This window comes from Vanacampus margaritifer, chromosome 3 (assembly GCF_051991255.1).
Source record: "Vanacampus margaritifer isolate UIUO_Vmar chromosome 3, RoL_Vmar_1.0, whole genome shotgun sequence".
Taxonomy (NCBI): domain Eukaryota; kingdom Metazoa; phylum Chordata; class Actinopteri; order Syngnathiformes; family Syngnathidae; genus Vanacampus; species Vanacampus margaritifer.
This window is the reverse complement of record NC_135434.1, coordinates 12355073-12367703: the sequence shown is the minus strand read 5'-3', so window position 1 is coordinate 12367703 and position 12631 is coordinate 12355073. Positions and strand designations below refer to the sequence as shown.

At 39.0% G+C, this 12631-nt stretch overlaps 1 protein-coding gene across 2 annotated transcripts; it reads right to left on the bottom strand.

Moving 5' to 3' along the window:
* Positions 1-5652: 5652 nt before the first annotated feature.
* On the bottom strand, positions 5653-11956 carry elovl7a (ELOVL fatty acid elongase 7a). 2 transcript variants are annotated; one of them, XM_077561133.1, is made up of 8 exons: positions 11773-11955; positions 9323-9408; positions 9055-9245; positions 8808-8888; positions 7539-7595; positions 7329-7434; positions 7114-7250; positions 5653-6832 (listed from the first exon to the last, which is right to left on the bottom strand). In XM_077561133.1, the coding sequence occupies exons 2-8, from the start codon at positions 9384-9386 to the stop codon at positions 6584-6586; spliced, it is 885 nt and encodes a 294-aa protein (XP_077417259.1). In that variant the 5' UTR covers positions 9387-9408; positions 11773-11955; the 3' UTR covers positions 5653-6583. The 2 variants fall into 2 exon arrangements, with proteins under 2 accessions (XP_077417259.1, XP_077417258.1); XM_077561132.1 differs by having other exon boundaries at positions 7114-7434; positions 11773-11956.
* Positions 11957-12631: the final 675 nt, after the last annotated feature.

Sequence of the window (12631 nt, the reverse complement as noted above, 5' to 3'; positions counted from 1 at the left end):
AGGCGTCACATGAGGCCAGTGGCGGTCGGAAAGTTATCAGTCGTTAAGATCGGTATTTGAATTCAAATGATTGCTTCTTGAGAAAATGAGTGAAATGTGCGCGTGTGAAAATATTTATCGGAGTGTAAAAAAAATGTCACCTCAGGGACCAATAAACCGTGGAGAAAAAAATAGATCCTGTTACATTCTGGATCCTAAGAACGTGACCCAAAAAAAATGAATACACAAAACTACTGTCTCGTTCCCATGAATTACAAGTTAGGCTATACAATAAATTGTGTATTTGGGTTTTCCAGTGCCACAAGCGGGCCTAACACTGAGGGGGGGAAAACACTCACCTATGTTACAGTGTCACTAGTCATCATATCAAATTAGCCATTCTGCCTTTTTCTTTACGTATGGCTGGAACATGTCAAGCCCAAGGCGCTTCACTCACTGCGAGCCATCCGCCAACTAAAGCTCTTCTGCACTAAAGAACATTTTACAGTTTAATATGTCCTTTCTTTTTGGAGCCTGGTTGTAATACGTATATTGAATAGGACGCGGCCAATGTTGATTTTGCATTTGGGGTAAATGCGGCAGTGCTAAAACATATCCAACAAAAAAATCCATTCCTCTTTAGGGTCACAGGTGAGCTTTAGTCTATCCCAGTCTGTCTTCCTGTTACTGCCAATTCTCTCTTTCCTTTTAGTAAATGGCTCAGGCTTTCCCACAGATGAGTTGCCAAGGAAATGGCACAGTAGACATGGCAGCTAGGGTTTGTTTTGGGTAGTTTATTACGTTCAATTTATTTAGTTTTTTTTTTTTATTATGGGCCCAAACTCTGCTGCAACAATATACAGTGGTGCCTTGACTTACAAGCGCTTCAACTTGCTAGTTTTTTCTTTTAGTAACAAGTTGCTGTGTAAGTGTAAAGTTTCAGACGTTTCGTTGACTGCCCCCGACAAATAAAATCAGTCGTTTTTTTAACAGGGCGGTCCGGCGAAACTTGTGCATCAATATCAGACATGTAAACTAGTATCCTGAGAGTACTAGCTGTACCTAAATAGTAAGAACGCAGCTTTTTGGATGAGATATGAAAATGGAGAGCCATTGCAAGTCTGACAAGTTCAGGCAGTATGTACTGTATATTTCTAATAGAAACAGAGTATAATGTGATTTAATACCAAGAAACTTGTGATGGTGAGCAAAAGAAAGCTCATGGAGAGGATCAAACGATGGCTAGCGCTACCTAAAAAAACGCTACTGAGAAATCAACCCAGGCCATGCGGTGAGAGTCAGCATAGCTCACGGCGTGACAGCACAGCCCAGCAAATCTGACAAATCCAGGTCAGATGAATTCAGGGAACCTGACCTGAATTTGTCAGACAAGTGGTTGCTGTATGGATCAGCCTCATCCCTAGAACTCCAGAAAGGCATGAGCTAACATGCTAGCTAGCTATTATTGCTTTTTATAAAGGGGGTGAGCAAATAAGCAGGCAACAAAGAATCCTTAATTGATAATGAATCGCAATTGTTGTCCATCCAACCGGTAGCTTTAAAAACATCAGACAGTAAACGTGTTATGCTACCAATTTTTCCACCACATAAAAGCGCCATTAAAAACTGTATGAATATCTGCTTGTTTATTTACACATAAAGTTTTCAACCACAGAAAGGCATGAGCTAACATGCTAGCTAGCTATTATTGCTTTTTGTAAAGGGGGTGAGCAAATAAGCAGGCAACAAAGAATCCTTAATTGATAATGAATCGCAATTGTTGTCCATCCAACCGGTAGCTTTAAAAACATCAGACAGTTAAATGTGGTATGCTACCAATTTTTCCACTACATAAAAGCGCCATTAAAAACTGTATGAATATCTGCTCGTTTATTTACACATAAAGTTAAACACATGAAGTTTTCAACCACAGAAAGGCATGAGCTAACATGCTAGCTAGCTATTATTGCTTTTTATAAAGAGGGTGCGCAAATAAGCAGGCAACAAAAAATCCATAATTGATCATGAATCGCAATTTTCGCAGCTTTAAAGACATCAGACAGTTAAACGTGGTATGCTACCAATTTTTCCACCACATAAAAGCACCATTAAAAACTGTATGAATATCTGTTTGTTTATTTGGAGTCACAAGGTTCACGGCCCCATTGACGAAGCGTGTTGAGAAAGACTGTCATATCCATTTTGAGTCAAGTGACAAATTTCATTCCACCCACGTTATATGTCACTTGAATTTGGAGCTGGATCCTGTTAGCCTTTATCTAACTGGCTATTCCACTGGTACGTCCTGTTTCCCAACAGAAATAAAAAGTCAGAGGGGATACTGTCCGGGGAGGAGACGGACGAAGCCCTCAGGGAAGTGAGGCAAACAGGAATGCAGACATGGAATCAGCAAAGCAAGCAGGCCTGCTGTGAGGCTCATAAACTCATGGGAGTGGAAAGGTTATGCTAATACTATGCAAAGGCTCACTGCCCCCCGTCCCCCCTTGACTCTTTGCATCATAACAAACACCCACTGAATAAAGACTTGGAATGCTCATTGTCGCATAAGGAATGAATGGGTTTGTAAAACCAGCGGGGAACAAATACAATCATACGCAGGTGAATTCAATCTCAGCCAGACACAAACTGGATGACAAAACAGTGATCAATAAGTCGACTTTGGGGACGATGTGATACACTGCTGCAAGGCAGAATAGAAACTGTGAAAATCTGATTTGTTCCAGTACTGTGCACTTGCGTGATAACGGCAAAGCTGTTGGCAACTGCCATCACAAAAAATGAAAAGCGGGGTTAGGTGTGAAAACTTGATGCTCTGCAAAGTTAAAGTAAAAGCGACAACGCCTCAAGGTCCAAATCGTGCATCATTGTGGATTTGTAGCATTTTAAAGCAGAAGCAATAAGACTATCGAGTATTTAGGTATTGTAGGATTAAATTATAATTTGTAAGATTTTGCGTGTTCAAATAAATCAAAGATGAGATTCCTGTGAAGGGGGTCCTTGCAAGGATGATTTATTTCAGAGATCTCCGGTCACACAATTGAATACCACCAAAGAAGTGTCATCCAAGAATGTGTGCCCCCGCACCCGCCCCCCCCAGGAGACACAGCCCTTTATTACAATCCGAGTTTGTACAAAAAAACGCCTCTCTCCTCCCATCAAATACGAAAATCCGATTACATTTTCACAGTATGCTAGGTTGATCTTGCACTTTTAGACAAAATAGAATCTCAATATGCCAGATTGAACTTTCTCAAGCAGGACACTGAAAGGGAATTTAGACAAAACAAGATAACAGATAGGTTAAGGTTGAGTTATATTGAGTTTAACATGACTTCACCTGCTCTACACAACTATAACTAAATTCAAAATGGTTAAAATATAAAATAAAGAATTAAAAATATTAACAATGTTAACAGTATTAACTGTTGTTTTAATTGCAGTTTGGATCTCTCTTGAATGCAAAGGAGGCAGGATATTGTCATCTCTTGACCGCATGTTATTTAGCTAACTAGCTATGCTTATACCCCCCAAAATGCAACTTTTCTTTCGATAGTCTACTTGCGTGGCCACTTTAGAGACTAGCGAGCCCTTTTGTTGGCCATAAGTGCAAGTGAGAGAAGAGAAGGGAGTCAGGAAAGTCCAGATTGACCTGTGGAGTGCCTCGTGTTTATCTCATATAGTTTAACGCATGAGTATTATTAGCCAGGTAGAACATGACACTAATTTGATAGATTAAAAAAACATTAGCACTTTACCGTTCAACGTCCATCCAGAAGTGTTTATCCATCATCTGAATACAATATCTGCTCATTAACTGTTGTTGAAGTTTTGCTTAATGCTTGTCCAACTTTTTAAGAGTTTTTTGAGTTACTGCGTTCTATGCGCTGGCAACAGGCTTGGCAAGCTAGGAGGGTACCAAATATAAAATTTTCAAGCAGAAACCAAATTTCTTCTATTTTCAAAACAAGTTTTATTTTTATTTTTTCTGAAGACCCTTAGACTTATGGAAAAGAGAAATGCTATTGATCTTACTTATATAATTGACAAAGACATTTTATATGAAAAGCCCTAGATATTTTTATTTTTATTTTATTATATTTTATTTTTTATTGTATGCTGGTTCCTATGTGAAGTTTGTATTTTACTGTGATAAAAGCCATAATTGAAGTATATGTGTATGGTTGACACAGATGTTAAAAAAAAAACGTACAAGTTAAACAACACTTATTTTTGTAATACACAACAGAACTAATGACTGAACAGTAGTACAGAATGTAGCACGACAGTAGTACCTGAACTGAATTTAAAAAAAACAATATTTAAAAACGGCTTAAAGACACTCTGTTTGATTTTTAGTGACCTTTGGCTTGCCGCTAGAGGGAGCCAGTGTACCACACTTCGAGAACTGCTGATTAGCAGCATTTGATACTATAGACGAGCAAAGACTGAAACAAAAACAAAAACAAAATCAGACCACGAGGCACACCTGGACAAGACACAAATAAAATCATACAATTGGAAGAGGCGCAAGAGGGAAGGGAGAACCCATTGGAGGACACAATGGGAGATATGCACTGGGCATATGTAAGTGGACCGTTAGTCGTAGGAAAGGCACAAGCATAAACCCAAAAACCTTAAGCCCAAATTGCACATCGAGGATGCTCCTCACTGAAGTCCAAATCGTGTCACACCTCAAAATGAAGCAGCCACAAAAATCACTTTTTTCTTTTTCTTTAACATGGTGGTCGTGACTGGCACCTGAGAAATAACAAGCTCTCGAACATTCGTTTAAAAAACAACAACACTACTCCTGTTCGGTGGCTTGGTGATCCAATTGGCAGCCTGCTGTCTGTCTTTGGCTCCACAAACCTTGTAAAAAGTAATTATATTATAAAAGTCCGATGTTTATACATCTTAGTTAATTTGAAAAACTGCTACATCAAGGCTTTTTGTTGAAGGTGTTAAGGCAAATAGTGGAGTTTTTTTTTTTTTTTTTTTTAGTTTTTGGGCTGGCCTGCAGCCACTTGACTAGGTCAACCCCTGTATTGAGCATTCACTGAATCCCCTCTCCACATTCAGAACCCAAACAAGACCAATCTGTAGCAAAATGAGCGTAGTGCCATAAGTTGAGGACATGAATGTGATATGTTCACAAATCTGACAAAATTCAGCGGGAAGTTGTTTCTTAAACTGAATTATCTTTACTCTCTAGAGCAGTAGTGGGCAAACTCTGTCCTCAAGGGTCGGAGTCCTGTAGGTTTCCGATTAACAGGATCATTATCAGGCTTATGAGCTGATCATATATCAGCTGTGTTGGAGAAGGGAAACATCCAAAACCTGCGGGGCTCTGGCCCTCTAGGACCAAGTGTGCCCACCCTGGCTCCAGAGTGTTATGAAGAGATTAAAAAATATATATTTTAGTTCTAAATTTGTTTTTGCATTTCTAAGTATTTTTTTTTAGTAGTCACGCACACCTCCCCACTTTTTTAAAAAATAGCACTATGGACCATTGTACTTTAAAAGTATTTGCCACTGACCTAACAATGCTGGTGTCCAGAAGTGCCTGACGTGACATGACAGGAAAACCATCAAGACCAAAATGAAATTTGACAATGAAAGTGAAATTCAAAATGAAGACTCTACAAGCATACCTCAAGTACATGGTCAACATTTATTATATATAAATACACATAAAATACAATATAAACAACTTTTCAAGGCACATTAATTCCTAAATGGGTAACAATTGGACTGAGAACAGATTTTAGACGTGAACAGGAACTGCATCATTCGAACTGCAAACCTCTTCTCTGATCCACACTACTTGCGAGCCCGCATCGTATCCTCCCGTCAATCACAGGAGTGCTGTTCCGTTCACTTCGGATCATTAGAATACAGACACTCCAGTCAACAATCAAAAGACACAGCGGATGCGCATATTTTAGCATTTATACTTTCCTAAAACTTCCTTCCATTCATTTATTTAGATTTTTTTTAAATAATGCCCTGTTGCGCCAGAAAAGCACATCCTGGCTCTCTTCCCCAGGAATAAATCGGTCAAGCATCTTGAGAAAAATTTCACTGAAACCGGAACCTTTAGATCTGTGACTCCCAAGCTTAGAGGTGTGAAATGACATTCCCCCCAAAAAATACAAATAAACACACCCTGTTCTGCATGCATGTGACCATTAAAGTAGCCTCGCAGCTTTGGTTATTAAAGGCAATGTGAAATTTAACCTTTGACTTTTACAGTGCCCCACCTCAAGAAAACAACCCAACAAAATGGAGTCCCACCAATCACTTAAGGCATTTGGGGGGGGGGGGAGGTGGCTGGCCACTGCACAGATCAGGGGCATGGAGTCTCAGTCACACCCTACATAGTATGACAGGTTTTTGCCGTGGCATCATTAACTCTACAGTCAACATTACATATATTAAAATACAACAACAAAATCCCTTTGTCTGGGGTTAAATATAACTTTGGTCATAACTTAAAGATTGTCTCTTTTGGCATGTAGAAAAAAAAAACTCAATCACAGAAAAACGCAGTCCGCCTTATAACAGCCCAAGGCAGAGCCGGCGATTATTCGTCTTTGTCGTGGTTGGCGTGGCCGTTCATCACGCCGTTCGAGTGGTGGCCCCACGTTTGGGCCTGCAGCACCTTGGGCAGCCGCTTGCCTTTGGTGTAGGCGTGGTACCAGAAGTTGAGGAAGAGGAAGAGGAAGATGAGGCCGTACAGACAGATGATGTAGATGAAGATGGGGAACTGGTAGTAGCAATCGCGGATGAAGAAGTACTGCGAGATGTGCGTGGTCACCATCACAAACTGGATCTGCGCGAGAAAAAAAAAAAAAATCAATACTTTAGCCTGTTTCACACAAAATGGCTGCCAATTTATCTACCTTTGACTTTCACACAGAAAATCTGAGAGATGAAACACTTTTTAGGAATAAAATCTACTGAACATTTACTTTTACATGGAGTCCTGAGAAGGTAAAATATCACTGACGGCAAATGACATTGCAACAACATGTACAGGAATGAGGCTTGGTTTCCCACACTAAGAAACGGCGAGCAAAACCAGCCTTGTTAGTGGAAGTAAATACCACGTACCAGCTGAATGGTGGTGAGGTATTTCTTCCACCACAGGTACTTCTGGTATTTCGGACCCAGGGCAGTCAGGCCGTAGTAGGAGTACATAATGACATGGACAACAGAGTTGAGCAGGCCGTGGAAAGTCCCCATACCACCTTGACGAGAGGAGACGACTATATAGTTAAATGGCCTAAATGGAGAGGGTGAAAAAAAAACAAGGAGGGAGCTTGCACCTGCAGAGAAGCGAACGCCAAACCACCAGGTAAACGGCATGATGGAATGATGGTACACGTGAAGAAATGTCACCTGGTTGTTCTTCTTCCTCAGCACAAAGAAAATCTACACCGCAAACGGGGGGTGGGACAAAAAGGGGCACTTTGAGTTGCTTGCCAAATTGTCCTGAGCTCACTCGAACCAGCGACAACATTAGCACTGCTACTTACTGTGTCCAACATCTCAATGAACTTGGAGAAGTAGTAGAGCCAGCACGTTTCCGCCATCTATTGGAGAAAGACATTCAGTCACACAATCTACAGATAAGCAACTTCACCCCCCCCTTGCAAAATAGTTACTTGGTATGCTTTGCCAAGCATACAAAAGCTAATTTTGATTAGCATCAACTGTTTCCATTATCAAATGGCACGATTAGAAAAACCAGAGTAACAAAGAGAAAAATAAATAAATAAAAAAATAATAAATAAAGAAAAAAGAAAAACCCGAGTAAGATACAAAAATCAAAACGCACCCAAAGGATGCACACTTCCTTTATCTGTGTTTGTTCCGCGCCAACGCCACACAAAAAGTGCCAGTTGATGGAACAGCAGAAATGATGAACCACAAATTGAAAATGGCCACAAGGTGGCAATGTTGAGCTTCCATTCCCATCACATCCATCAGGCATTTTAACTCAATGAGCCATTTTCAGCAGTAAAGTTATTATTCTGCCCAGAATTAATTTGATATCTTAATTATTTTTCATGTACAATTGATACCTTTAAAAACACATTTTTCCACTTGCTGTCGTATGAAGATGACATCACCTGTGCCGAGAAAACAGTAACAACCAATCATGGCTCAGTTTGCTGACCAAACCCAGAAAACAGGTGAGCCGTGATTGGACTTGACCCATTTTCTCAGCACAGGTGGTGTCATCTTCATTCAGTAGCAAGTGAGAAAAATGTGTTTTTAAAGGTATTAATTGTACATGAAAAATAACATTATCAATTCTGGACAAAATATAAACTTTTTACTGCTGAAAATGACTCAATAAGCCAAGTATCCCTTTAAAAAGGGTGCGTCCTATTTTTCCTTCTACAGTTTTGGTCTTTACACCTAAACAATTACAATTTAGCTTAAAACATGACATTCAACAACGATTTTAGGGTTGCAATAGTTTTCAGGAGAGAACAAATGGTGACCTTTGAAAAGGGAGAATTCTAACATTCTTGTGCTGTTCATTAAGAACAAGCGCCATACAGGTGTACCTAATAAAGTGTCTGACTGGTTTACGCCTTAGTGTATTACAGAGTGTACTCTGTTTCAGATTGGGTTCTGTTCCTATGCCAGCGAGTTGAACTTTTTTTTTTTTTAATGCAAGGCCTAACAGCTCAGAATCCAAAACTAACCTTACGCAAACTACTTCATTGTGCGCCATTTGTAACCACAAAATCTGGTGCAGACGTAAACAGAAGACGCCATGTAAATATATTTACCCTGATAGCTTGTGGCGAGTCAGAGTAGTCGACGAGGTCGCAGTGGAAGGAGTATCCAGTTCCCCATCCCGACATGACAAACTAAAAAGACGCACTCCAGTTAACCGGCAAGCAAAACATTTAATATGCTTTCAAGTCATTAATCTTGCACACTCCAGCAAACAAATCAATCGTTTGACAGACATCTGATGTTGCGACAGCTCGTGTGTCAACGAGCATGACGAATGCCAGTCAATGTCGAACCCACCTCGTAGCACAGGTAGAGCGACAGCGCCACCACGCTGAAGTTGTAAACCACCAGAACGCCTTTGAGGTCAAACGCTTTGCGGTTCTCCATGATGCGAGGGCCCAGCGAAACGACGAAGTAGATGTACGCCATGATGATGACGCTCTGCAGGACGGGAGACGACATGAGCAGCCAGTCCTCCGTGCGAGAGTCTGCAACGGGAGATGGAAACGGTAAGGCGCACCGTTTCTCAAGTCGAATGGATAAACGGTGCGAAAGAAGAACCGACCTGCATTCTGGAAGAAGCCATCATACACGAGTGACGCTGAAGTCTTTATATCATATAATTCCATTGTTCGTTCCTTACAAATTTCGCTTTAATGGGAGGGGGGTGATGGGGAGAAACGGCAGAAAGTCAGTGATGCAGTTTTATGTACCAAAAACAAAAAAACAAAAAAAACACCCACCCCACCAAAAAAATAAAAATAAAAAAATCACCCAAAACAACTTAAAAAAAAAAAAAAATTCCAACAAAATAAATAAATAAAAAATCCCAAACAAATAATCAGCATGCTGACATTTTTAGCTTTGCTGAAGAGCAAAATATTTAAAAAGGCATGTGCACCTGCAAGACTGAGACAAGACAAGCCGGCCACACAAAGTAAGGCGTGTATGGGCAGAACAATAAGTCTCACACAGTAAACAGTGAGGTATGCATTCTAAGTTTCAAGGTTGGGTAATCATTTTGTTAGCTTTAGAAAAACAAAGTCGCCGGCAGACATTACTTTCATCTCAAACCATTTAATTATTTTGCAGGAATTTAAGAATTTGGACAGAGACATAGCAGGTTGTTGTGTGTGTGTGTGTTGGGACTACTCTTCATCTTTAATCATGAATAGTTACATCAGCTGCTATACTGAAAACCAATTTTTAGTGATAGCCAGTCCTAGAATTTGTGCTGCATGTGCGTTTTCACTTTCAGTCACAACTGCTTATGTATGATCCAAGGACTAACAAGGAAGTTATTGTAGTAAAAATCAGGCGGTTGCTCAAATATTTCCCTATGCATCACGTCCTTCAAGTTTTCATACATACATACATTCATACGTATAGGTCGATGTGGGCATGGGAATGTACGTTCACTTGCATGCACCAAAAAGAAAAAAAAAAGGGTGTTCTTCTCTTAAGGTTTAAAATAATAATAATCAGTTTTCAAATAAGCCTGCAGAAAAAAAGGAGGGGGGCTGACTAAAATAAATGCAAAAATGTACGCTGAAAAAAATGGGGAGTGATATTTACTTGAAAAAGCATAGCAAGTGTTCATGTATTCAGAAATTCTACAAGTTTAACTACAATTTCTCAAGTAAATATCAAGCCCCATTTTTTTCTGTGTAAATGAAATAGGTGTGCTAACTGGGACACACTTGAAATTAAATGTATTATTTTCTAAAACCCCTAAAATGCACAGCCCACCAATTTATAATTTGAATACTTTTAGCATTTCTCAAAGGAAAGGGACAAGCTTTATTTTATACAATTCATAATATAAATAATTTCATATAGTGTGGTTCGACATGCCATTCGAAAAACATTGGAGGGTGCGTGGAGGGGGGTGAAACATGAAACCTTAAAAGGGATACTTGACTCGTTGAGCCATTTATCAGTAAAAAGTCAATATTTTGCCTATAATTAATGTGGTAACTTTATTATTTTTAATGTACAATTAATACCTTTTAAAAACGAATTTTCTACTTGCGGTTGACTTAAGATGACATCACCTGTGCTGAAGAAGTAGATACGACCAATCATGGCTCAGTTTACTGACCAAACCCAGAAACCAGGTGAGCCAAGATTAGTCGTTATCTACTTCCTCACTACGGGTGATGTCATCATCGCATCATGACAGCAAGTGAAAAAAAAATAGTTTTGAAAGGTTTAAAATATCAACGAAAAAAAGAAAAGAAAAAGTTAGCAAATTAATGGACTTCACTGCTGATAATGGCTCAATGAGTCAAATATCCCTTAAATAAAAAAAATAATAAATTGTATTTTTGCACAAAGCATAGTTTAATCACAGCATGGCACGCAAGAAGTTTCCTAACTGTACATTACATGATATTCTTAAAAGGAGATTTAAATTGTTAATTCATTTTTAGGACCTCCCTCGGTACGACAAACTAGCTCGACTGGTTCTATGAAACAAGAAGAGTAGTAAAGTGAGAGAACAAGTTTGTGGGGCCAGTGGAGCAAAACGGAAGCCCTTATTAGGAAATCGCTGCAGCTACAAGCGGAAGTACATGTGAATACAAAATAATAGCGGAAGTACGACGAAGAGAGACAAAATAAAAGTTTTTGTGCACAGCAGGTTTTTTAAATGTTTGGGTAGAGCAGCACCAGTTACTACAGGCACCATGTTGCACAGTTACCACAAGATAAAACATGCACATTTAAAGTTAAACGAATTAACACCCTTCAAACATGAAAGATGCCTTTTAGCCACAAAATTGGCATTCACCGATGCAGGTGGGTGGGGAAAAAAAGGCACCAAATATATCGAGTAGCCCGCTTCTAGCGTCACACACGGCCACTTATTGACTATAACAAGAATAAAAGAGCGATTGTGATGCAGTGACGCAAGACATGGAAAAACAAGTCCAACAGTGACTTGCAACCATCAATTACAACACAGTAAAGCCTTAAAAACTCACACAGTGCGCTACTGAAAAGTTAACGTGTTACCTGGAAATGTTTCATATACCAAATCAACAAGCAATCCTTCTTGACGTTGAACTTCGGTTAAAAAAAATAAAGCTATCACTATATATATTTAAAAACAAAACAAAATTAAGGCCTTGTATGACACCCAGGCGTCACAGGTGCGTCTCGCGCTATTGCTCACGTGCTAATGAGGCTCGCTCCGGGGGTTATTTATTGCATTCTTCTTCTCTTTTTTTGGGGGTGGGCGGGGTCTGGACTCCTTCGTGTTGCTGATTGGGTACGTGGAATCAATGATCTGCATTCATTCTTGATCAAGACGTCCCATTGCGTTCACGATGCATGCGTCATACACATTCTGTCATAATCAATAATCGAAAAATAACAGAAACAGTACAGCATGTACAATATTCATCATAATTGATAATTGAAAAATAACATAAACTACAGCGTGTACCATGCATATTACCCCTCCAAAAATCTAAGAAAATTAATGCTCTTGGTCTTATTCCTTAAAAGGGGGACAGTGACTTTTTTTTTTTTTAAATCACCATCAAAAACGCATACACAAAACAAAATCTAGTATCTCTACCACCCCAGATTTAAAGTTACTCTGTGTTTGCTACAACAAAATACTTTTTTTTTTTAAGAAAATCTGTATTTTACAGCTTTTTTCACCATAAGTTGTATTACTTAACAAAAAAGATTTTCTCCAAAAATATATTTTTTAATCAAAACTTGATTTTTATTTTTCATTGTAAGTTTATTTTAACAAAACATACAGCATTTTTAAACAAAAAAAGTTTTATATGTTTTAACATGTATTTTAATTAATTCAACAAAGTTTTTTTCAAAAGCAAAAAAGTTGTAATTTTTCAACAGA